This window comes from Polypterus senegalus, chromosome 10, assembly GCF_016835505.1.
Source record: "Polypterus senegalus isolate Bchr_013 chromosome 10, ASM1683550v1, whole genome shotgun sequence".
NCBI lineage: Eukaryota > Metazoa > Chordata > Cladistia > Polypteriformes > Polypteridae > Polypterus > Polypterus senegalus.
Window position 1 is genome coordinate 2,899,390 of NC_053163.1, and position 26,826 is coordinate 2,926,215.

Below are 26,826 nucleotides of genomic sequence, written 5' to 3' on the forward strand. Positions count from 1 at the left end.
GTAAATATAATAGGTTTACAATTATGCTTAGTAAACAGTCTCTTTCTTTGACTGCATCCTTAATAAATGTATGTCTTATATTTCCTGATGCTGTAAAATACTGCCTTAAAATACATGTGCTGCTGTAAGAAAGTGTAATAAGGCCACACACTCGACCAGATGTGGTTGCCTGTTCATGACAGACTTTTCTTTCCACCATATTGGTTTATCTACAGCATAGATAGATAGATAGAGTGAAAGACGCTATATAATAGATAGATAGATAGATAGATAGATAGATAGATAGATATGAAAGGTACTATATAATAGATAGATAAATAGATAGATGTGAAAGGCACTATATAATGGATAGATAGATATGAAAGGTGTGATATCATAGATAGACAGATAGATATGAAAGGCGCTATATAATAGATAGATAGATAGATAGATAGAGTGAAAGGCACTATATAATGGATAGATAGATAGATATGAAAGGTGCTATATAATAGATAGATAGATAGATAGATAGATAGATAGATAGATAGATAGATAGATAGATAGATAGATAGATAGATATGAAAGGCACTATATAATAGATAGATAGATAGATAGATGTAGTCGGCAGGATTAGATAGATAGATAGATAGATAGATAGATAGATAGATAGATAGATACTTGCATCATTTTCTTTTACCAGACAACTTTACTGACATAAAGACATCAGGATCAAATATTACATTAGCTATTGCTGACAGACCTGCAACTTTGTACTTTCAATGAAATAATTTAGCTGCCTGTTGATTTCTTTTCCAACATGTTACTGTGAAAATGAAAGAAATAAAAAAAATATTCACAATTTTATTATCAATATTCATTTGCTTCCAAACCTGAACTGGTAGAGGTGTATCTCGTCCGGGGACTACACAAATCTTCCCTTTTCCAATTTCCAATTCTAAATCATGTATTGTTGTTGCAGCAAGTTTTTTAAGACGTCGGCCTTTTTCTGCTTTTGCAAAGGTGAAGCCGGTCAAATGCAATGGTGCTTCAGGAAAGCTTCTCAAAATGAGAGAAATTCCATTTCCTTTGAATTATTGATCTTGAGCCATATCTTTCAGTAGAATCGGGATGTTCATGTTTAGGAACACCTGCAATATTTGAAATTGTTAACTACAGCCATTTCTTTGTAGTGTTATATTTTACAACGCTTTTGAGGTTTTAGTTATAGACTATGTAATTACAGATGTTGAAATCACTTCATAATTAATACAATTAATACTTTACCTGCCAAAATATAGACACCTATAAATTAAAATTACTAACCTAGACCATTTCTTGTCATCCTGGCCATTTCTAATGGTGGAGGACAAAGTCTTCATTATGTTTTTGTAACAGAAACAAGTTGGTTTTCCAAATATTTCCTCTAACCTGTCCATTATATTTTCTGCCTATTAAAATACAGTGGGAGGTTCTGTTTCACAAATTAGTTTAAATCTAATACATCACATTTTTGTTAGTATGCGCTCATTATAATTACAATAGAGAACCCCTGTGACCCTGTGTTAGGATATAGCGGGTTGAGTAATGACTGACTGACTGACTGACTGACTGACTGACTGACTGACAAACTTGCAAAGGAAGGTGGGTATAAAGCTCCATCATGAATGAATCGTGATAAACGTCCAATTTTTAATGATGTAGTGAATTGTTCCGTATCACGATCTGGAAGTTATTTAGTCATCACCTCCTCTGCAGGCTCATGTGTCGCGAACCAATGCGGCCGCTTCAGAATCTGCAGCCGAGTTCTGCCCCTCCATGTCTGCTCCAAGTTCGTCTTCTGCTTGATGTCCGGATGTCAGCGCCTGGGCTAACACTCGCTGGACGTCACCCCTCTCTCTGGACATGTGATCTGCAAAAGGAAAGCCAAACAGAACACAGAAGCACACAGTTATGTAAATGTCGTCTACGTAGGAAAGCCGCATGATAAACATTTGAAATTGCCTTTCATATAAATAAGTAAACACCAGCGCTGAGAGCAACTCATGCACAGCAAACATAAACGGCGCAGACAGTCGCTCTCATATTTCATATTCTACAAACATGGACAAAAAATATGGAAAAAAAAAAATACTAACGCCAGGATAAAAAGGTAAAATATCGAGGAGTCGGACTGGAAACGTCCGCCTTTATTCGAACTAAGAAACCCAAACGTGCGGCAGCTGCCATTGTGATTTCACGTGAAACGGTGCTGTTTATAATTAAAACTGTGAAAAATTACTAGAAAATGAATGTTGTGCAATAGCTCTGGGGCGTGATTGTGAGACTGCACTATTCCTTTACGTTGGAAAATACCAATATAAGTATATTTGTAATTCTGTAATAAGCAAACGAATAACGGGAGCCGTTCACAGGAAGTCATGTGATTTTTGAATAAAGAATATAACTTTTAAATAAAGAGCAAGTGATTTAGATATATCTGCAATTCGTTTTAAAAATATGTGCAAATCATTTAAAGATATCTTTAAATATATAAGTGCTCATTTGAAGATATCTGTAATTCATGTAAACATATTTTTAAATGTACAAGTATTTATTTAAAGATATCTGCAAATCATTTAAAGATATCTTGAAGTGCATTAAAAATATCTTAATTTGAGATGCATTTCAAGATATCTTCACATGATTAAGAGATATTTAGAGATATCTAAGCATTCTGGGATCCAAAGCATGAAGGTAACCTGGCAGGAGGCTCTACTGGTCTTTGTTAGACCATCCATGCAGGTCCCTCAAAGGGAAGGCCACCCAGTTGGCATTGCAGATCTTCAAGCAGCCCTTGGCCTTTGCTAAAGTAGTTTGAAGTGCAGACCTCTCAGGGGGTAACCATGAGGGAGCTGAAGGCGCCCAGCAGGAGTGCGGCTCATGAGCAGATCCTCTTTAAAGGTACTGAAGCTGAGGTAGCCGACTGCAGCCATTGCTAAGGTGTTCTTGGGTTGTATTTGAAGTTATTGTTATACCCTCACACCGGGTGCAGAGTGCCATATGTGTAAGCTGGCAGAGCCAGCGACCGGGCTGTGGCCACTGTTGTGTCTGAAGAATAAAGAGGTGACAGAATGTCACATACAATAGTGGGCTGTACATGTAAACCAAGGCTTTTCTAATTCTAACTTTAACTTGCCCACCAATATCAAAGAGCCTTAGAGTGTCTCTCATGAATATTTTTTCATGATAAAACAAATGCTAAGTCACACCATTTTCTCAATATATGAGTCGTCGAAAATGCACAAATCGTCCTCTGCCAATGATTTACTTTGACAAGAGCGACTGTGCTGTTAGGGCCGTGGATGGCAATTCAAGTTTATCTCATGGCCTTTGCTTTATTCAGAGGCTAAAACCAAAAATAAATTCCAGACAAAGTTTGTCCTTCTAGCCCTCGATGTCGACTTTTGTTGACACCCGGCTTGAAAGTGTTAGAGCTGAATTTGTCCACTTTGAAATATTTGAACATTTAGACACAAAGCTGCCCTGATGTTTTCCTTGCTGCTAAGCTCAGCCTCCCCTTCATACGTTCAGTTCTCATCTGTGATGTGTGGACGATCTGCAAGTCTCCAGACAAGGAAATGTTGGGGGGACAAATTGATCATCCACGTTAACTTCTATAAACTTTAACGAAACTGCAGGCGTCCACTAAGTAATAACAGCAAAAGGGGGGTCTTGGGTCAAATTGAGGTAAGGCCACGGAGCTCTGCTTTAAGACCTCCTGCCGGACTCGTGATAAATAGGAAAATACAGAAGGAGTCAGGTGCCCGCAGGGGGCAGGAAGAAAAGGAGGGGACGTGGTTATCGAGAGTGCCCCCTCTCGACCTGGGGTGGTGTCACATACCGCAGAGGAGCCCTGAGGATGACTCAAAGATGCACTGGTAATTTCACAGCAGGCCTCCATGTTTTGCTGCTCCTCTAAACTCGACAAATTCATAGAGATCTGACCGCCTGAGAGGCCAGAGAGACCAGAATGGACATATTAGTCTAAATTATACGCAATTCAAGATAGGACAGCATCGGTCTGGAGTGTGTAGACCATGAGATCAACTAGAAACAGTTAAGCATGAATTATTAGGGTGCATGGAGTGTAAATTACAATGAGGTCAACATTTAAATCCTGGGAAATGGTAAATTGACGCTAGATCAGTTATTAAGGTATAAAGATGGATGTAAACTGATTCATAGCTTCATATTCAGTTATTTAAAAACTATAAAGTTATTTGAGAGAATCTAATTGGAGATATAGGTATTTGGAGTCAAAATTTTTTGTTTTTTCCTTTTTGAATCACAACTCCAGTCCAGTAGGTGGTGGTAATGCACCTTAAGTTGGATTGAAAACGTCCATTAAATGAAAGTAGAAGAAGATGGAGAGACCAGAACTAAAGGGCTCCCCAACTTACAGAGAGCGTCAATGCAGTCGCGTTATTGAAAGCCACATTTTGTAATGGAAGTTTCTTTTGTTTCGCTTCCATGCCATCATGCATTATTACTTTTTTTGTAGTCCTTTCTAAAAGTAAATGGGGACAACTGGGTTGGGGCACCAAACTTTCTTCCCGTCTGCAGCATGGTGTTTATCTTGGCCCACCAGAACAGAAAGAAATCAACAGACACATTCTCAATAATAAATATAATAAAATAAATCTCAAAAAAAGTAACAAAGTAAACAACTAAGAGTTAAAGAAACTAAAGGTGGGCATAAAGCCCTGGCAGAACCACAACGGCAAGCAGCAGGAATTCACGATGTCCTATAACTGGCCGTGCTGATTTCCAGTAGCGTCTTTGATCCTGCAGATGGCGCTGTTGTGACGCGTATTACTAGGATGGCAAACGCAACTCCACTCCAAGTTCTACGTTCTCTGCTGTAATAAGCGTAGAAGTTTATTATGTCACTGTGCTCTGTACAAATATAAGTTTATAAATCTACCTTTCTTTCTACTCACATGGCCAGCTAACACAAGGCCAGGTTAGCGCAGGGGCTCAACATTTGGAATTGCTAGGCAAGCATTAGAAGACAAGACAGATGAAGACAGCTGGGGAAACATCAACGTCAGCATGAAACGCTATCCTCTTTGCCTTGTTTGGGATTGGCATGGTTTACATAAGTGGGGGCCTGCACATGAAGAAAGAGTAGAAAGCCTTGGCACATTGCCTGGCACACCTTTGAAGCCGACAGACAGATGGGAGATAACGTCATCCGATTCGGAAAATCTTTCAAACGCAATGACGAAAATGACAGACTCTACACATCGGGCTCCTACTACTGAAGGTCTTGTCATGGCTTCCTTCATCTGTTATGCCGCGTAAACCGTCATTAAAGAAAGCAAAGTTATTTCTCCTATGTGATTTCTTACCACCGTATCACTAAGGGAGGAGTATCGCCTTTTAATATCATATCTATATAGATTGGGATTATTAACACGCCACATACACAAAAGAGCTCATTACAACAAGGGAGCTAGCGCCCCCTGCTGGATACATCTGCCATCCCCCTTTCTGGTATGTGAATCTGTGCCCAGTGCTGCTGGCTTCTTCCTGGCTGGTGATGTAGGATGGACTGCAATCACCCATTTTGCTTTGCATTGGCACACAAGTCCTGAAGCTGCCAGGGACCTCTTTCCTTGACACTGAAAAAAGTTAAATCATACACCAAAAACGGTAGTCACAGGGCGGAGGTTTGCTTCTAAACCCCCTTAATCAATCAATCAATCAACATTTATTTATATAGCACATATTCATACAAAAAAATGTAGCTCAAAGTGCTTTACAAAATGAAGAGAAAAATAGAAGACACAATAAAAAATAAACATAAGTCAACATTAATTAACATAGAATAAGTAAGGTGGCCAGGGCCAGGGTGGACAGAAAAAACAAAAAGAAAACTCCAAAAGCTGGAGAAAAAAATAAAATCTGTAGGGGTTCCAGACCAAGAGACCGCCCAGTCCCCTCTGGGCAATCTACCTAACATAAGTCAAACAGTCCTCTTTGTATTTAGGGTTTTCATGGAAGGACCTGATGATGATGGTCACTTAGACTTCTGGCTTTTAGTCCATCAATGTAGGTGCCTCATGATGCTTTGAGTAGGTGGTGGTGGCGCCAGCCGCCGGAAAAAACCGGACTTAAATCACACTTCAAGGTAAGCAGGGCACTAAGTTAGAATCTTGCTGCTGTTTGGCTGTGATCTTCTTAATGGTTCGTTGATGACATCACAAGCTGTGAGGCAGTCTCGGTGGTTTATGGGAAATCCCCATGAAAATGGATCATGCAAACCCACCAAATAGCAGCGCCATCCCCAAAACCAAATTATGCTGGCAAACCTCTCAGTCAAACTCTAAACAAAATTCAGATTGCAGAGTTGGGTGGTAAAGCCCCTCAATATGACATCGAGACGAGGATTTCAGATTCAGCAAAACCCAAGATAAATGACAAAGAAGCTCAAAGCATAACAGAGAATCAGAAGAGAGGAGAGACGAGTGGCGACTTGTGAATTAGGGCTTAGTGTAGTCATGTGACCACTGATCACCATCTCTGTACCCTCTGGCCTGCTAACCAGAGGGTCTCATTACTCTCACACCACTACAACCATCACCAGGATGAGTGGACATCAAATATGGAGAGCTGATACCCATCACGACCCTTTCCTGTTCAATAAATGCAGTGCTGATTGTGCTCTCCATTTCTTTTTACCATCTTTTCTAGTCAGGACTTCATGTCAGGGTGGTGTTGTGTGTTCCTCTCATATCTCCTTTGTATCTGTAGATCTGTCATTTGGTCGTCATGAGTCACGTGGTCTGTTGTAGACACCACAATTACCTGCTATGTCAACTGGCCCAGGTTTGTGCAGATGAGGTTCAGGTTGAAGGCGGAAGATGTCGGGTCCTTCACGATGTTCTTGTCTGTGTCTTGCTGTCCGGTCAATTTGTGATCTCCTGGCCCAGCTCTCCTTCACCTGAAGCTTTAGTTTTGTTTTTCAGGAATATGAAACTCTGCACACCCTGTAACTCAGAGCATACGTCAACTCCAACACAAAGCCTGTTGTCTTAGTGATTATAATGGGTGATGAGTTCACAGAGTATAAATACGAGAGCGACTGCATTCTGCTGAGGGACTCAAGCTCCTTTCACTTTCATTACTGCAGAGTCAATCCCCGGGTGTCAGACGGCATCGTCGCTGGTGATGGCAGAAGCTCTCTCTTCCCTCTCTGTGAGTCATTACTCCTGCTCGTTGTGTCTGGAGGTCCTGAAGGAGCCGGCCACTCTCCCATGTGGACACAACTACTGCCTGAAATGTATTAATAAGCACTGGGATCAGTTTGACATTAAGGGGACCTGCAAGTGCCCTCGGTGTGAAATGGAGTTTCACCCAAGACCACAGCTTTACAAGAATACGACTCTTTCAGATCTGATGGAAAAGATAAAGGAACATGGAGTCAGAAGAACTCCATCTAAGAGAAAACAGAAAGCTTCAATGACCTTAATGGCTTCCAACATTAAGAGTCACCTGCAGCATCCTGGGGAGTCTGCAGCCCCCAAGAGACGCAAACTGGAGGAGTCGACTGGAAATCTCAAAGAGAACTTCTGCTCAAAGCACCAGAGAGTCCTGGAAATGTTCTGTAGGACCGACAAGGTGTTTGTCTGCTCAGAGTGTGTGGTAACTGAACACAGCGGTCATGACACCAAGACGCTCAATGAGGAGAGAGCTGAGAGAAAGGTAAGGAAAGGAATTGGGAAGAGACAGGTGACCTGGAGTCGAGGACGGGGGGGCTGTATGTGGGATCATTCAGATTTGTCAGTACTGTCCACGTCCGGCTGGCCTCAGATGTTTTAATGTCCATTGCTCTGTTGAGTGAAATCAAAAAATGGCAGCTGCTTGGCTTAGATGTTCTGTAATGATGAAGCAGCAGTGATATCAGTTGTGACTAACTGTCACTGACACAAATTGTCATCATTAATGTCATTCTGATTCTTTTCTAAAGTAAGGAGATCTTGTCCCAAGTTACGTACGTTAGATACTGTTAACGTCTGTTTAGCAGGATCTGTTCTGTGGCATTTGGCCTAATTTGGAGATTTCTTGTTGAAGCCCATCTCACTTTGCACGTTGAGTACGTGTTGGGTAGATAAAGTTCGTATTTCAGTCCTGACACACAAGTCGATTTGTTAAATCACACTCATCCAGGGAATCTGAGCAGAGATGCAGCACAAAAAGAATGGAAGGATGAAGGAATTCTACAAATGTTCGATGGTCAGGATATGTAGACGAGGAAAGATAGGTTTAGGCCAAGAAATAGACTTGTTAGTCCTGAAACAGAATGCCTTGTTATGAGGAGGTGCTGGTGAGGAACACCCATCCACACCCATCCTTCCTTCATTACATCTGCGTCAAAGAGGTGCAGCTCCATCAGAACTCTCTCAGAATGACACCCTAAGGCTGGAATTTCCTGAATAAAATATGGTCCAAAGAAGACCTAAAATGAGTGTTTTTTTGGGTCTAGAGGACCAAACATAGGATTAGACACCAAGAAAGCTTGACTTCTTACACAACTAGACATCAAGACGAGTCCAAGGGTGTGTCATATGCCAGACCAATAATGGAAGTGATTTCAACGAGTTCAGAAGTCATTCTTATGAACACAAATGTCAGAACAATGCAGATGATTATTGACTCATCAAACGGGTAAGGAGTGGACATGGAGAGGACAGAATAATGGCCAGGATTCAGCCTCCTTCAAACTTATCTCCTCTGCTTTGTCTCCACACAGAGTCAGCTTGAGAGCACAACAAAAGAAGTGAAAAAGAGACTCCAGGACAAAATGAAGAGAGTGGAGAAACTGAAGGAGACTTCAGCGAGTATCAAGGTGAGTCCCCTTATAACAGCACGCTGGGAAGAGTGTCAAGTGAGCAGTGAAATGAGACAATGATGACACAGGCCTTTCAAGAACATTTCTCTTCCAGCAAAGACAAAGCCTGAAGAAGGGACCTGAGTTGCCTCGAAAGCCTGCATATTGTAATCTTTTTAATTAGCCAATAAAAGGGCTCATTTTGCTTGACTTCTCACTACATTCATAATGGCTAACACGGTACAACACCCTAGTACTGCAGGGACCAATTAAGACTTAGTGGATGTCTAGCAGTGTCAGTTCTTTCAGACATGACAACATAGAATTCTTGGTGTCCATAGTGGCCAAGGATTGGCAAAGTTGGAAAGGTGTTGTCCAAGGATTTTATGATGTGGCTTTTGGGGGATGATTCAGTAGGTGAGAGGAAGGCACTGCCATGAAATGTTCACTCCTTCTGTATTTGTGCCGTCAGGACTCTCCTCTCTCATGGCCTTCCACTTTGTCCTCATTGTCCCTTGTCTGCTAATATGTCTTGTTTAACGTCTTCTCTGAAATGTTTCTTGTCTTCTTGTTCAGATTTCTGCAGAAGAAGAGGTGCAGGAACACCAGAAAACCTTCAAGTCTGCAATTCAGTCCATTGAGAGACTGAAGTTAGTTGTGATCGACATGATCAGAAATCAAAAGCGGAAGAAAGTGCGACAGGAAGAAGAGCTCATTAAGAGACTGGAGAAGGAGATCAGGGAGCTGAAGAGGAGAGACGCTGAGCTGGCCGAACTTTCACAGACAGACAACCACATCTACTTCTTAAAGGTGAGAGGGATGATCTAAAGGACACCGGCAGGTCCTCTGACACACGTGTCTTTGACTATCACGTTCTCCATCTCTCTTCCTTCCTTTTTTAGAAACTTCCATCTCTCAGTCTCCCTCCTGAAGATGACAGCTCACCTGAGGATGCTGGTAATGGAGATTTCCTTCCTGACTCTAAGAGGAAGAATCTTACCGTTCTGAAGGAAAGACTGGAGGAGATCAACAGCTGGAAGTTTGTGAAGACCAGTAAGACCGGTGGGTTGTGTTTCCTCAGATGTCCTAATCACATGAGCTGGTAGCTCACATTCTGCTTCACTGTTCCTCTCTTTTAGGGGCTGTTGTTTCAGGGGATGTCCTGAAGAACCTGAGAAGTAGAAACAACTTTTTAAAATGTAAGCGTTCTTCTACTATTGAGTCTGAATATTCTACTAAATAACGACACATTTAGTGGAGGCCAGCGGTACCGCAGGGTCTTTTATAATCTGATTTTATGATGTTACATTGGTGGCCATGTTATCAACTGGTTAGGAGCAGAGACCCTACTGTGAGCTTGTCACCCTGTCACAGACTCTCAGCACTGCCACCCTGCCAAGAAACCTCACTTCTCCTTATTGTACTTGTGATCTCATTGTTATGGTCATGATCACAGGCGAGGACAGGAATGTAGTTTAACCAGCACACCGAGATGGTTGTCTTTAGACTCGGCTCTTAGTTTACTACCACAAACTGCACAACAGCTGCTGCTGCTCTTATCCGCAAGTCAATCTCATGCTCCCTTTATCCATCACTTGTGAACAAGATCCTGAGATACCAGAATTCCAGCTAAGGTCAGTTGTCCACCCCCTCTCCTGGGCAAAGAAATTCATTCATTTCCAAGAGAGACCCACAACCTCAGACTTGGAGGCGCTGATCCTCATCCCGCCACTTCACACCTGAGTGCGTGGTGAAGGTCACAGTCAGGTGACGCAAAGAGGACAACATCTCTGCATGAAGCAACAATGCCATCTCTGGCCTCTTCAACTACACTCCTTCACATCCACAGATGCACACTGATTTCCTGTCCATGAAAACCACAAACAAAGAGAGATGATAAGATGCAGCCTTGATGGAGTCCAACACCCACAGTGAAAGGATTTGAAATAACACCAGGTATCGGGGCACAACTGTCACGACATTTGTGTAACAAAACCCTGAAATGAGCTCACCAAGCACACATGTCTGACTATAGATAGTGAGACAGACACGAAAGGCACTATATAATAAACAGGTATGTAGAAGTGGAAGGCACTATATGATACACACATGTCCAACCTTGAAGCAGGTGGGCTTCAGCAGCAGGAGACCACACCTGGGAGCCAACTCATGCCAGCTAAGAATGGGCAAATGAGGGTACAATTCACACGGCTCACCAGAATTGGAAAACAGAAGATTGGAAGAATATCATACAATCCGATGAGACTCAATTTCTGCAGTGACATTTCAATGGTAAGCTTAGAATTTGCCATCAACAACATGAGAGCAGGGATCCATCCTGCCTTCTATGAACGGTTCAGGCTGCTGCTGGTGGTGTAATGGTGTGGGAGATACAGTATTTGCTTGAAACACTTTGGGCCCCTTTGTACCAACTGAGTATTGTTCAAGTGTCACAGCTTACCTGAGTTTTGTTGTTGACCATATCCATCCCTTTATGACCACAGTGTCCCCATCTTCTGGACTGGAATGGACTGAAGGAATGTTTACAGCTCCTTGTTGAATTATGGCAGGTCTGAAGGCAAATGGGGTCCAACCTGGTACTAGAAAGGAGTGTCTAATAAAGTGGCCGGTGAGTGTAGACAGACAGTTGTGAAAGGCACCATATAATAGATAGATAGATAGATAGATAGACAGATAGATAGATAGATAGATGTGAAAGGCACTATATAACAGATAGATAGATAGATAGATAGATAGATAGATAGATAGATAGATAGATAGATAGATAGATAGATAGATAGATAGATAGATAGATAGATAGATGTTCACACAGCAGGTCAGGTCACTTGCAGAAGTTCATCAGACATCCAAGTACAGCTACTACAGGTATTAATGTAGAGTCCAAGGTGCTGCCCTGTGCTGGTCCACTTGACCAATGCAGATGTTCTCAAACAATCTTCTTCTCCCCTCAGGTTTATGACTCACAATGATTTCTACACTCTTTTTCTTGTCTTTTCTCTCCATTCAGACTTCCGGCCTCTCACTCTGGACCCCAACACGGCACACAAACACCTGCACCTGTCTGAAAGGAAAAAGAAGGTGACCCAAGAGGAAAAAGAGAGCCGATATCATGATCATCCTGACAGATTTGACTACTGGCAGCAAGTCTTGTGCCGAGAGGAGCTGAAAGGGACTCGTTTTTACTGGGAGGTCGAGTGGAGTGGGAAAAATGTTGAGATTGGAGTCACATATAAGGGAATCAGCAGGAAAGGAGTGGGTGATGAGTGTGTCCTCGGATTCAATGACAAGTCCTGGAATTTGAGTTGCTCTTATTGCTCCTGCTCTGCATGGCACAATAAGAAGGAGACTCAAATCAATGCCCCCTTTAGTCACAGAATTGGTGTGTTTCTGGACTATTCTGCTGGCTCGCTGTCCTTTTATAGCGTCTCAGATTCAATGACCCTCCTGTACAGGTTCAGCGCCTCCTTCACCGAGTCACTCTATCCAGCTTTCCGTCTTGGATCTGAATCCTTTGTAGCCATCTGCCCTCCAAACCAGTCCAGCTGCTATCATCTGTAGGTCACTTCATGTCTTCTGTCACACAGGCTGTCTCACAACTTTAGAGTCATTAAGAAACTTCCACGGACCGTGTCAGAGAGGTTTTGTCACTTCATTCCTGGTACTTGACTCACACTCCTGCTCGCTGACCTGCCATTTCTTCTGCTGGGTTGCCCCTGAGATGACCAGACTTGACTTTCATTTAGTGGACATCAGAGGGAAACCCCCTGACCATTAGTTGATTTCCCTTTTCTCTCAGTTTATGTTCAGTTTTCTCAATGGCCATTGGTGCTCTATTGATACTTTAAAAATTCAAACTCAATAAGGACATGGGACTTCCTGTCACTCAGCATGAGAAATTCTACTTTTGTCTGTAAATAGTAAATATGGAATTATTTTAATCCTGTCCTGCCCTTTACCATTACTGCCACACAGCTTCAGGACACTTAGTTCAATGTTCATGTTCTCCTGATGTCCATATCCTGCTTTCTCTGATTCCTCCAGTCTCCCTCTTAGATCAAAGTGCAACACGCTTTTGGAAAATTGCTGCCACAAAATTAGTATTTAATGGGCACGAGCAGGAGTGTCATGAGCTGGCATCCTAACCAGTGTTTGTTCCTGCATTGTGACCAGGACAGACCGATGCTCCTCACAACACCGTGATTTGGATGACCACCCCACCCTTTTCATATCTTCTCTTCACTTTTGTTGCTGGACACAAAAAGGTGGTGACCACCATTGTATCAGCAGCTTTGACCTCAGCAGATGGACAGATGCACCACATCTGTGTCTTTCAATGTTTATGATAACTGGGACATTTTTGGGTTTAGAATCTCTTTGTGGACCTTTGATGGTCTCCCTTTGGAGTTTCAAGTGGCTCGATTGAATAACGTTTTATTGAGGGGCAGGGAAGGTCCAACTTGGAACTTTGAGCAGCTCGATCAGTTAACAATTAATAGAAGAGTGAATTGCTTCGAGATTCACTAAAAGAAGAGCTCAGCAGAGTGCCGACATTTCATAGTCAGCTTTATGTGGACCTCCAATAGGCAATAACAGCGTTTATATACACGCCATAACAGACTGGCCTAAAGTAGACCGGCGTTTGGGAAACACTGCACGAGACCACCTGACCTGACAGAGACTTCCAAATCCCATAATGACATGTGGCGTTTATTGGGAGATGTTGCAAGGACTGTGTTTTTGAGTCCTTCATAGTTTTTTGTCTTTTAAATCATTCAATACTTGGTCTTTGTCATGTGATGGGTTGTGTTATTCATTTCTTATTCTATATTGTTCATTGTTTGTCATGATCGTTTAAGGGGTTTTCTGAGATTTTTCTTTTCATTCTCCAAATCGTTATGGAGTTATGTTATTTTTTAGTCTGCTTTCGCCACCGTTTCGAGTTCCTATGGCTGCTGCTGTTGTTTTGCTAGGCCAGCGTCCAGTGTTGTCAGGGGCAGGGCCTCAAAGGTCATGACCCATTGGTAATCAGGTTCAAAGGTCGACTGTATCCAATCCGATCTGCGTATCCAAATCCTTTCCAAGTCTTTCGTTAAATTCTCTCTTGTTGTTTTTGCAGGGCTGGCCTTGTGCTTCGTCTTTTGTCGTCGAGTTTGCCGCTCGTTTTTGCTCAATTTTAGTTCCATTGATCTCCCAGCTTTGACCCTTTTTGTTTGATCACCGTCTTGTGATTTCTCAATTAAAATACTCCAGTTAGTGTACTGACGGTACGGTTTTTTGTTGCCCTGTTCCTTTCCTCAGGTTCATTCAATGAGGGTCTTTGGGTGTTGCCCCCGTTATGCGCTTGCTGCTGCTCTTTGGCTCCCTTCTTGTAAATTCGTTTCTGATGGTCTTTTTCCCACCATTTTTTACTTTCATCATTTCACTTGTGACGTTTGGTTTTTTCAAATATTGGATTGTTATTTTATATTTTGTCTTTCTTTCTTTTTCTAGGATTTTTGTTGCTTAGTATTTCTTTTTTTTAATTTAAATCTCTTACTGTGTATTTCATGTAATATTCCTAATGTTCTATGTAACTTTGGAAATGCTGGCTCCTTTGCTATTCTTTTGAGTGTTCTTTACTAAATAAAGGAAATGACTATTTAAATGTTTTTGTGAAAATTTGGGTATTCATTTCAAACTTGCAGTGAGTTCAGGAAGGTTCTGGACTCCAGTTGTTTCTCTACATTTCAGTTTGTTGTGGACCTCATGAAGACCTCTGACAGGCTGTCCCTGAACTGCATGAGTCCTCTTGTGGTAGACCACCACAACAGACAGATATTGCCTGTTGGACAATGACCAGAGGGGAGGAGGATACCATGATGTATCTGCTCCACAAGGCTGGAGAAACCGGGCCGCACTCTGAGGATGATGTTTTTTGATTTCTCCAGCACCTTCAGTACCCCTGTTAAGGGGTCACCACAGAGATATGCAGATAGACAAGCCTCTGGATGATGGACCATCTGTCGGGCAGAGCACAGTTTGTGAGAACTGAAGGAACAGGCCTGTCTCCATTTCTTCTTCGCTCTGCACACCTCAGACTAGAAATAGAACAGCAGGTCTGGTCACTTGCAGACATTCCCAGATGACTCTGCACTTATGGGGTGTGGTAAACAGCCCAGAAACAGACAGGTAGACATGATTTTAAAGTACCACAACACGTTTATTTACAATAGTTACACACACAAACCCAGTGCTGCAGCACCAATCACCCCAAAGTCCAGGCCCTTCACACAATGCCTCTTTTCCTTCTTCCTGACCATCTCCGCTCTTCTCCTCCAAGCTCCGTCCTCTTCCACCCAGCTCCAGCCATCGAATGGAGGGAGGTGGCCCCTTTTATACACACCTGGATCCAGGTGCCTCTTGATGAGCTTCCGCCGCCCATTCCTGGTGTGGTGGAAGTACCGAGTGTGCACCCGGAAGCACTATGGGGTGTCCCTGGTCTTCATCTCCCCAGCACTTACAGGTGTGGCGGAAGTGCTGAGGGCCAGGGCTCCATAGGCATTGGGTTGAGCTTCCAAGCTCAGTTCCCGTGGTCCCCAAAGCCACCAGGGCAGTTGCCCCCTCGTGGTTTGGAGGAGGCATAAGCCCTCCTCCGGTCCTTCTGGGTGTCCCGGCTGGGTACCACCCCAGCCACTTGCCACAGTGGTCTATTGATAAGGGGGATGAAACAAAGGAGGGGAGTCACAGGGAGAACATGGAGCATTGTCTGCAACTGAACATTGACAAAAAAGGAAGTGTTTATTGACTTTCCCAGCACCTAGGAGCCTCTATGGCCAGTCACTATTCAAGGGGAGGATGTAGAGGTGGTCCACTCCTACAGGTGCTTGAGGGTCCACATTAATGACAGGTTGGACTGGCCTCAGAACACAAAGGAACTGGAGAAGATGGGGCAGAGCGGGCTCTTCTTCCTTAGGGGACTGAGCTCCTTTAATGTGGGTAGTGACATACTTCACATCTTCTACAACTCTGTGATGGCCAGTGTAGTGGTCTGGGCTGGTCACATCACTTCTAGAGAGGCCTGCTGAATCAACAGGGTCATTAAAAGGGCAGGTTTAGCTATGGGACAACCTCTGGACCTGCTGGAGGTTGTAGTGGAATAAAAACATAAATGAGTGCCATTATGAACAAAGCTGCACATCCTCTCTCTAACACACCAACACTGAGGACTTTCAGAGGAAAGAATAATTCAGTAGAAGTGGGCCAAGAAATGCCACCGGGGGTCTTTCATACCAACAGCATTCCACCTGTATCATTCTTAACTGGGACTGGTCAAGTCAAGTCAAGTCAAGTCAGACACACTCTTTCTTTGTATTTTTCATTCTTTTTATTTTTTTTCTGTTGTTCATTTGAGGGGGATTTGTTGTTTGCCATAATATAATATTTTTTATTTACAAATGTATTAAAAATCAAAAACTGAAATCTCATTCCTATGAGTTCTTCCTTCCGATCTTTAATTCACTACTTTGTAGAAGACCTTGAGGCAATATTCTTGGGTTAGTCTCGTTGAGCTTTTGGAAGTCAATCTAATTTTTTTTTGATTTGATCTGTCAGGAGGAAGCCACTTACCCGGGGGGGTGAAAGGTTATTGTAGAAGAAGACAAGCGCTGAGGTGGTGCGCAACACGGGTCTTCTTTCAAAATGGCTGACTTTCATAATATTGGTGTTTGTTTGTTCCAAAAGGACAAGCTCTTTTAAAATGTGCGTGTAATCACAAGACACAGATTGATACTCCACAACTGTCTTGTCTTGAGAAATGGACGTATTTGGTACATTTTTAGGCTTTACGCCCCATGCCCTATAGGATTTAATGAAAAACGCCAGGACTGGCTATGTATATTTTAAAATTTATAGAAAATGTTTAACTTTAGAACACAAATCTATGTGGCAAATGCAAACATACAGTACTATTATTGTGAAGAAATAAGTTGGACTTGAAAAATACTGAGCTTATGCTTTAAGGGGCTGGTGGGGTCCTGGCCTCCATACCCCACCAGATTGCACTGCTATGAAAAACATTAAAAAAGCTGTAAACTCACTTGAATGATATGGAGGAGAACAGGCCATTCAGCCCAACAAAGCTCGCCAGTCCTGTCCACTTCATTCCTCTAAATTAACATCAAGTCGAGTTGTGAAAGTCCCTAAAGTCCTCCTGTCCACCACACTACTTGGTCGCTTACTCCATGTGTCTGTGTTTCTCAGTGTGAAGACAAACTTCCTAATGTTTGTGTGAAATTTCCCCTTCACAAGTTTCCAACTGTGTCCCCGTGTCCTTGATGAATTCATTTTAAAGTCACCGTCTCGATCCACTGGACTAATTTTAAACACTCCTGTCAGGTCTCCTGTTAATCGTCTTTTGCTTAAACTGTACACTTCCATTGCTGTCCTTAATTAGATGTGTGAATGAGTTACAGGAGTGGATGGATGACAACTACTTGTCTTTAAACACAAATAAAACTGAGATGGTAATTATTGGAGGGAATCACAATGTTATTATGTCATTATTTAGCTCAGCTGTAATCACCATTAGCTTTCCTAAATCAGCCCACAATCTCAGAGTTATCTTTGACTCTAGCGTGTCATTTAAATCACACATTACAAAATTGTCCAAAACATGTTTCCTTTCATTTTAAAAATGTTGGGAAATTAAGGCACTTTCTAAATATGCAGGATACTGAGAAATTAATTCCTGCATTTATTTCTAGAAAGATTGACTCCTGCAATGCGGTGTTCACTGGATGTTCAAACTGTTCTTTATTCAGCCTCCAGATAATCCAAAATGCTGCTGCAAGAATTATTACAAGAACAAGAAAACATGAACACATCACTACAGTTCCTGGAGACGGCTCCTGCGTGAGGAGCCCCCCGGTCTCCTCTTCGGCTGATCCACGGTGACTGAAAAGATTTCCAGACAGAGCTCAAATACTCCCAGGCTGGGGTAAGTACTGGGGAAATCCCCATTTTTGTACACCGCCGGCATAGGCTTGCTGTTAGGAAACATAGGAAGATTTTTATCTATATACTGGAATATACATACTTTGTTTTCGCCGTGCACTGTGACAGTCGATGTAAGAAAATAGTGCGGTACGCTTCCTCTGGGAATATTAAGGGGAACATTGGGGGCGGGTGAGTGGTACACTGAGCGCTCCAATAGTTCATTGGACAGGGGAAGGAATAGGATAAGTATTTAAAGGAAAATCTGACACAGGGCTCGGGGAAAGGCAAGGGAACATAATGGGAACACATAACAGCAAGCCTGCCAACCGGCGCTCCGGGAGTTCGAAGTCTTTTATGCTGGAAGGGTTATTTTCGGAGGATCAACAGACGCCACGTAAACATGGGTCACCCAGGAAGTTAATAGAGAAAAGGACAGGGCTGGATTTCAAAAAGGCATGTAAAAAGTGGAATCAGCAGAGCGGTGGGCGTTGGCCGCTTGAAGGGACAGGTGATGCAAGTGAGATACAGGAAATAAGAAAGATTTTATGTCGAAATACACAAGGTTGTTGTAATGGAGGACTGTATCGGATGGATATGTTCGATCGATGGGAATTGGTTATTAAAGATCGGAATTTGGAAACGGTACAGAAACAGAATGAATTGTTGAAAGCAAATGAGGGAAAGGCTAGAAAAGAAAAGGAAGAGCTGTTGATTGCGTTGCAGAAAGTTCAGACAGATCCGGGACCACAGATAGTTAAAAGAAAGAAGAAGAGTAACAATAGCAAAGATCCCCTGTACCCTGTTATTTGCCCTCCCCCACCTTACCAACCACCACCACATGACCCTCCACTTCCACCTCCCAATGCACCAACAGCACCCCAAGTAACAGATGAACCAGGTTTCTTTGATGAGCAATATCGATATGACCCCAATAAGGACGACTCTTCTGGGAATGAAGTACTTTTTGAATCCCCGATAGCACATCGCACAAGACAGGGAAAAAAGACCTCGCCTGTTCCCCAGCTCACATGTCCACTCATAGAGGTTCCCAATCCTCGTTATAACCCCGCCCTGGCTGTGGGACCCCAGAACCCTACTACTGTCATGATTCATCGAAATTGGTACATTCAAGAATTAAAAGTTGTGGTTTCTGAGCTGCCCGATCCTAAGGGCGTAGGGGGACTGAAGTTTGTTGAACAGCTTGAGCAATTGGACAGCATGTATAAGCCTAATGCTGCAGAGTGGACGCAAGTATTAAGACGGAAACTCGGCACCACCTGGGCGACTGTGAGTTGGGGACATAGAAACGGTGCGCCTTGGGCGTGGAATCAAAGCTTTCATCGAGGAGAGGGTGCCGGTGGAGAAGCTGATTTTGAGATACAATTGGAGTCATTGAGACAAAATATTTCAGAAAAATATAAGAAAGGCACAGACTGGTCCCTTATCTCGGCCGCTAAACAAAAGAAAGACGAGACAGTTGATGAGTGGGCACATAGAATTCAAGACCTTATGGCTAATCACTCAGGTTTGGAGAATGCAGATGATCGAACTCGTGCTGCAGTTCCTCTTTTTGTCTCAGGACTAAGATCTGACATACAGACCAAAGTGCGTATTTCCTGTATTGGATGGGAGAGCGCTACATTTGAGGAAGTTAAGCGACACGCGGAACATGCTGAAAAACAAAGCAAGCAAAAAGAGTCTGACACTCAGACTAAGCTAATAGCCGCCCAGATGAACTATTACACAGGAGGGGCTTTAGCAAGAGGACGAGGAGCTGGTTTTCGGGGTCGAGGAAGAGGAAGAGGGTGAGGCCGAGGCTTTGGAGCCCCGTCCGTTAAACAATCAAGAAACCCCTTTACACCCTCCTCCTTTAATCCCAATATGACTCCTTATTCCTGTTATAATTGTGGCGAACCTGGACATTTCCGCCGGGAATGTCCTCAGAAACAGCAACAATCCCCGGCACCCCCTCCCCCGCCTGTTTTTCCAGACACACCGGATCAACAGCGTTGGGCATAGGAACACGCAGGGACCCCCAGCCACTCGCTTCAGTTGCCTCTGCTCACTCATAAGTCAGAGACTGATCTCTTATTGACGTTGCTTGTCAATGGCGCTGAGACTGTTTTCCTAGTTGACACTGGGGCCACTCGGTCCACCCTCTCGCTGGCTAAGGTCCCTGCCTCGGGCGAAACTGTAACTGTGCTTACTGCATCTGGACAACCACATGTTTTACTGGTCTCAAAACCCCTTCGAGTTCAGCTGCTTTCTGGTGGTTCCACTTTAACACACCAATTTCTTTTAAATCAGCTCTGTCCTGTTAATCTTCTAGGAGGGGATCTCATGATGAAGTTTTCTCTCTCTATTTCTATGACTGACCAAGGATTTTTCTGCTCGTCCCCCCAGTTACTGTGTCAAATCGCCCCTCACCCCAAACCCTCTTTTGCAGCCTGGACTCTAAATATTCCCCACACACCATTCTTCTTAAAGCCCTTCACTCTTTTCCCTCCTGTCTTTTTCCCCACTTACAGGTCCCTGACACTTTACACTGTACTGCTCAATATTTCCCTGTAGAAGTAGACACCCCTGACTAGAATCTTTTCTTTCTTCAGGCACTTGCCCCGAAACCCTTCACATCCCCTGTATCTTCATTTCATCCACAAGAGCTGCTGTGTCCGTCCATCTTACGTGTTCACAGCATATTTTCTATCTTGGAGGTGCAGTACCCCATGTTTCTTTAGCCAAATCAAGTTCTGTTCATTGGGTGGAAATCGGACCATGGGTAGAACAATGTCTTAATAAAACAGACTGGTTACAAGTTGCCCCTGGTATTTTTGATACCTCAGACCATTCAATAACTAAAGTTGTGCTTCAAACTGATTTTTTAGTAAATCGTGCTTTGTGCCGCACTTCCCTTTCTGTTTTTTCATGCAAACCACTTCCCCTTCTTGGCTCTCTATGCTTCCTGATTCACTGTGGTCCCAGGGAAAGAATGATTATGGAAGAATAGCCAATTGTGAGCCTCTGGTGATCTACCCAAAATCTTCCTTCCACCCGCACTGTGCCCAGTATCCTCTGTCTCCCGAAACAGAGGCTGGCATCTCCGCCGTACATTCTGATCTCGTGAAACGCGGTGCGATTATTCCAATTAATTATTCTCCGGTCAATTCCCCTATTTTACCTATAAAAAAGGCTGACGGTTCATGCCGTTTTGTTCAAGATTCACGACAATTAAATTCTGCAATCTTTCCTAGGGCCCCTATTGTTCCTAATCCTTCCACTATTCTTTCTACAATCCCTCCCTCTGCTCGTTACTTTTCAGTGATTGATTTAGCCAATGCTTTCTTCTCTATTACTGTACACCCTGATTCTCAATTTTGGTTTGCTTTTACTTTCCAAAGCCGCCGCTGGACATGGACTGTCATGCCTCAGGGATATACTGAAGCCCCTTGTGTATATGGACAAGCGCTTGCTCAAAATTTAGAAGGGTTCTGGCCAGATCGAGGTAGTACATTAATACAGTATGTAGATGACATTATGTTATGTAGTGCTACGGAAGAAGATTGTGCACAGGACACTCAGAGACTATTGTTGTTTCTGGGGGACAATTGTCATAAAGTCTCAAAGGCTAAACTGCAGTTAATTCAAACAACTGTAAAATATCTAGGTCATGACATCACGTGGAACAAGAGCTCTCTCTAGCGATTGCATTAACACCATTCAAAATCTTCAAAGACCTGTCACAAAACAACAGGTTCTGTCTGTATTGGGCATTCTAGGTTACTGCCAGCAATGGATTTTAAATTTCACTGAAAGAGCACAGCCGTTGCAACAATTGGCTAATACCCCTGGCATCCCTCTCTCTGGCCAGGTGCAATGGAATGAACAGGCTGAGAAGGCTCTCTGTGACTTAAAAAGTGCTCTTATCTCTGAGCCTGCGCTTGGCCTTCCGGATCACACTCGTCCATTCACTCTGTTTGTGGACGAAAAGGGGGGATATATGAATGCTGTCCTAACACAAATACATGGGGACAAACAAAGGCCAATAGCTTATTTTTCGAAAAAATTGGATCCAGTGGCTGCAGCACTTCCGCCTTGCCTTAGGGCTGTGGCTGCCACAACAGAAGCTGTGCTAGCCAGTACAGATATAGTGCTCATGAGCCCCCTAACAGTAAAGGTGCCTCACGCTGTACACTCCATTTTAGTACAGGCTAAGACCTCACATCTCACTACTGCTAGGGCAATACACTATCAGAATGTACTCTGTACTTTGTCAAACGTTACGATTGAAAGATGATCACCTTAAATCCAGCCACTCTCCTCCCTACTTACAACGAAGGTGAACCGCATAATTTCCATGATGAAATAGCAAAGGTTGTAAAGCCTAGAGTAGATTTACAGGAAACACCTTTAGAAAATGGAGAAATGGTTTTTGTGGACGGATGTTCCTTGCGATTGGAAAATGGAGCACCCTCAACCAGTTACACAGTGGTCCAAGGGGACCGCCTGCTGGAAGCAAATCGAATTACATCAAGTTTAAGTGCACAAGCAGCTGAATTAATAGCACTCACCAGAGCATGCCAGCTGTCCGAAGAAAAAATCATAACATCTATACAGATTCCAAATATGCCTTTGGAGTCTGCCATGATCATGGAGCATTACGGAAACTCAGGGGATTTAAGACCAGTACTGGCAAGCCCATCCAACATCAAAAGCTAATCGAATCCCTTTTAGAAGCCATAACTAAACCATCAAAGCTAGCGATTGTTAAATGTCAAGCTCACACAGGAAAACAGGATCCTGTCAGCAAAGGAAATGAATTAGCAGATTATTTTGCTAAAAAGGCTGCATACAGTAACACACCAATCTCTTTATTCCAACAGAGAAATGACCAGGACCCTGATAATCAAATTATTTCTTTACAGAGTGCAGCCACGGACACTAAAAAGAGAAAATGGTCTAAAGAAGGGTCCCTCTCTGATGGAGTCTGGACTCATAAGCAAACTAACAAACCTTTGTTCCCAAAGGCTTCCTTTCCAGGTATGGCAAAAATTGCCCATGGCCTCGACCATGCTGGAAGAGATGCCATGGTTCGAGATGTTGAAAAACATTGGGAAGCTGTAGGCTTCTCTACATATGCAGAGCAGTTCTATAGACGCTGTGCATTATATCAAAAGTTTAATGTAGGTAAAGGCACCCAGGTAAGTCCCGCCGTTACTCCTAATTCAATGAGTCCGTTTGAACATCTCCAAATGTATTTCATTGAGCTAACACCATCTAGAGGTTTCCTTTATTGCCTTGTGATTGTCGATGTGTTATCCCGATGGGTAGAAGCTTTCCCTTCTAAACACAATGATGCTAAAACAGTAGCCAAAGCTCTGATTAAAGAAATTATTCCTAGATGGGGCATACCGCAGAAATTACAAACAGATAATGGCACTCACTTTGTGAATTCCATTATAAATGAATTAACTACCTGGCTTCAAATCAATGTACATCATTATTGTAAATACCATCCACAGAGTGGGGGTATCGTGGAACGGTGCAATGGTACCCTAAAAGCCAAACTTGCAAAAATTTGTGAACAAACCAATTTATCTTGGCCGGACGCTCTACCCCTGGCTCTAATGGGATTGAGAGGAAGGACACACCGACAATTGGGTCTATCACCGTTTGAAATTCTGACCGGACGTCCCATGGTTGTGGGTAATGTGAATTTGCACACTGTGGACAAAGATCTTCTCTCCAGTCTTGCAGGTCTCCGAGCCTCATTGAAGGACATCCACCAGCAGGTTAATCAGGCCTGGAGGACCAGCCCACCTACTAAGGATTCATCAATTCCCTTGGGTACTTGGATCCTGGTTCGGGACACTCGGAGGAAACATTGGCATCAGCCTAGGTGGAGAGGACCGTTCCAAGTTCTTCTGTCCATACCACACGCCGTAAAGGTTTAAGGATTGTCCGCCTGGATTCACGCTTCACACTGCAAAAGATGGCACCCTTAATATACATAATCTTATTGTTTTCCATTCCATTATCCACTTCACGGGTGACACTGACTTTCCAGGTGGAAGAAACTGCCTCATTCCAGATTGATTTTTGTGCAATTGCCCCCTGTACTGGCAGACAGGAACAATGGGAATGGCCTGACAAATATGTTTGTGTAAGCTACCCTTGGTATGACTCTGATTCAGGTTCCTCCTCAGAGGACTCTGAATGTGGATTTTGGAGCGACGTGTTTGCAAATACAGGACCAAATGACTGGGGTTATGAACCTTGGCAGGCTACACAGTATGGCCTGAAAACTCGATTCTCTATTTTAAAAGGACACGCTCCTCATGAGTGTGCCGAGAATCATTGTAATCCATTAATCATTACTCTGAAGAATCCTTCTTTGCATGATTCAGGAACTTATGTCTTAGCTGCATATGCAAGTGGTTATGATCCCCGAGGATTTTTTCCAAATTAAGGTCAGGACACCCGCTCTCTCTCCCCCGTCCCCCTCTCCTACTCAGTTTCTCACCACTGTGTCTCCACGCGACGAAACACCCCTGGTTCAGATTTTGAATCTAAATACCTTAACCAGCACTTTCTCTGTGGAGACAGGCTATGGGGATCAGAATAGATGGTTGCAGTGGGTAATCTATTCAGCAAAACAGGTTAACCGTTCACATTGCTACGCTTGGGCAGCTGCACGCTCTCATTTAGCTACAGTCCCTTTCCCACTATCCAACATTTCTGACCCCACTGGGTTACCTTGTCTTCTCTACTTATTTACTAACCCCAAAATCCCCACTAATTCCAATTGTGCTACTCTATCTTTTCTTTTTCCCCCCACCCGTCATATGACTACCCCCATGTTTCAGTCTCACAAAGGCAATTTCACATGTTTTAAATCAAATGGAACTGCTTGGGTAGGAGAATTACCTTCTTCCTTCTGCTCCCAAACCTTCCATGTCAACTCCTCTTTTAATTCTACTCTTCAAAATTTTTGCTTTCCCAAACTACCCGTAGGTCTGATATTTGGTTAATGTGCCGCAGGTCAAAACTATTCGATATCTTGCCCTCCGATTGGTCTGGCACTTGTGCCCCTGTACAGCTAGTTATGCCCTTCCGATTACTGTCCTTACCCTCTTCACACCCTCCGTATCACCCCTCTTATTCCCAGCTCTCCACTTTTCCCGCCGAACCCGTTCTCTCCCAGACTCTTCTTCCAGTTTCTCCCTACACGGCCCAGGAGTATATATTGATTCCATAGGAGTCCGCAGAGGAGTCCCAGATAAATTTAAAGCAAGGGATCAGGTAGCTGCTGGGTTCGAGTCCATAATACCTCAGATCACCATTAATAAAAATGTCGATTGGATCAATTATTTGTATTATCACCAACAACGATTCCTTAATTTCACAAAAGATGCCGTTGAAGGAATTCATGAGCAGTTGGATCGTACCTCTCTAATGACCTGGCAGAACAGGTTGGCCCTAGATATGCTTTTAGCAGAGAAAGGCGGAGTCTGTGCAATGTTTGGAGACACTTGCTGCACCTACATTCCCAATAATACTGCTCCTGACGGCTCTATCACTCGTTCATTAGCTTACTGCCCTTTCTAATGAACTCGCTGCTAACCCTGGCATCCCTAACCCTTGGGATCAGTGGTTTACATCCACTTTCGGGTCCTGGGGCCAATGGCTAAAGTCAGTGTTTATTTCTTTGGCAGTAGCATTTATCGTCCTTCTCCTTGTTGGATGTTGCATCATTCATCTTATTCGCTATATTGTATCTAAGTACTTCACTGCTTCCATGGCCAAGGCCTATATGTTACACGAGGAATGTATACTCCAAATTGCTTCTTCAGTTTCCACATCCCCTTTCCCCTCTCCTCCTCCTTCCCCACTTCTTGCCTCCGCCGTCTAACTTTCCCTTATCCCTTGTCACGCACAGATTGTTCAAAAGGGGGGAATGTGGAAAAATACAAAACAGCTTGATCAATCTGGTGTACGTGACAAGGGTCATGAAGACCCTGCGTGCCTAAAGTATGCGTGCTAAGTGCTACTTCTTGTTTTAAGGATACTACACAAAAGAAAAACCACAAGTGTGGACTCATCCAGCCCCAAGCTAAGGAAACTAACAGATGTATTCCACCTGTAGATTTCTGTTAGTGCTGATTCAGGCTAATATTTTGAAATACTTGTGTAACTAAAGTCATAAGACAAAAACCCTATAAAAATGTGGGACACCAACCCCTCAGGGCAGACGAAGGGCAGGTGTCCTAGGACTGTACTTCTCTGTCATTTTGCCTTTGCCTGGTGTGCATCAATTAAAGATTTTTACTAACTTTAATTATATCTCTCTGTCTTCAGTCACAAGAAACGATACTATAGAAAAAGTGTCCACACACACAACGTCTGACGTTACATCAGCACACTTTGTATTCTTCAAATTGCATTCCTTCAATTTATATTCCATCAATTATTCTGTAACAACCCAGTGGGTGCAAGAGATGGAGGAATGGAATCAGCCTCTTTGCCCCGATTACAGTATGACCGCTGTTTTACAAACTTGTGGTGGGCCGCCACAGGACTGTGTAATAAAGTTAGTCCAAGCACCAGGCCTATACAGCTCTCGCTTTAGAGTGCAAGGCAGCGTCATTAACCCTTCACAGAGAGCTTTTGTTTCTATGGCATGAGAATATAAAAACTATTCTCCACAACTCCTCCATCCCTGCACATGGATTAGCTGACGAAAATGTTGTGCCAACATTAACCCCTAAATCTTTCTCAGAGGTCCCTTTGCTTGGGACGACTGGCTCAAAAATGTCATTTTGAAAATCAAAGTCAATTGTGTCTTATGCTTCCCTTTTGTCAGTTATTCTGGTTACTTCATTAAACACAATCTAAAAGACTGGTTTGGCCAGATCTTCCCCTCATAAACCCATGATGACCGCTATTTTCATTCAGGTACCTTTCTAGTTTAGTTTTTATTATAG

The 26,826-nt window shown here is 43.2% G+C and overlaps 1 protein-coding gene across 2 annotated transcripts; it reads left to right on the top strand.

The window, feature by feature from the left end:
* The first annotated feature begins 7,134 nt into the window (after nucleotides 1-7,134).
* On the top strand, nucleotides 7,135-14,471 carry LOC120536500 (tripartite motif-containing protein 16-like protein). 2 transcript variants are annotated; one of them, XM_039764892.1, is made up of 6 exons: nucleotides 7,135-7,725; nucleotides 8,774-8,869; nucleotides 9,428-9,661; nucleotides 9,754-9,913; nucleotides 9,991-10,050; nucleotides 11,880-14,471. In XM_039764892.1, exons 1-6 carry the CDS (start codon nucleotides 7,192-7,194, stop codon nucleotides 12,428-12,430), a joined length of 1,635 nt encoding a protein of 544 aa, XP_039620826.1. In that variant the 5' UTR covers nucleotides 7,135-7,191; the 3' UTR covers nucleotides 12,431-14,471. The 2 variants fall into 2 exon arrangements, with proteins under 2 accessions (XP_039620826.1, XP_039620827.1); XM_039764893.1 differs by having other exon boundaries at nucleotides 9,754-9,904.
* Nucleotides 14,472-26,826: the final 12,355 nt, after the last annotated feature.

What these genes read in the sequence shown, in the direction of transcription:
- LOC120536500 (XM_039764892.1), top strand. Translation starts at nt 7,192, where the DNA reads ATGGCAGAAGCTCTCTCTTCCCTCTCTGTGAGTCATTACTCCTGCTCG. An exon ending in TGTGAAGACCAGTAAGACCG is followed by an intron (nt 9,914 to 9,990) that starts GTGGGTTGTGTT and finishes CCTCTCTTTTAG; the next exon opens with GGGCTGTTGTTTCAGGGGAT. An exon ending in TAGAAACAACTTTTTAAAAT is followed by an intron (nt 10,051 to 11,879) that starts GTAAGCGTTCTT and finishes CTCTCCATTCAG; the next exon opens with ACTTCCGGCCTCTCACTCTG.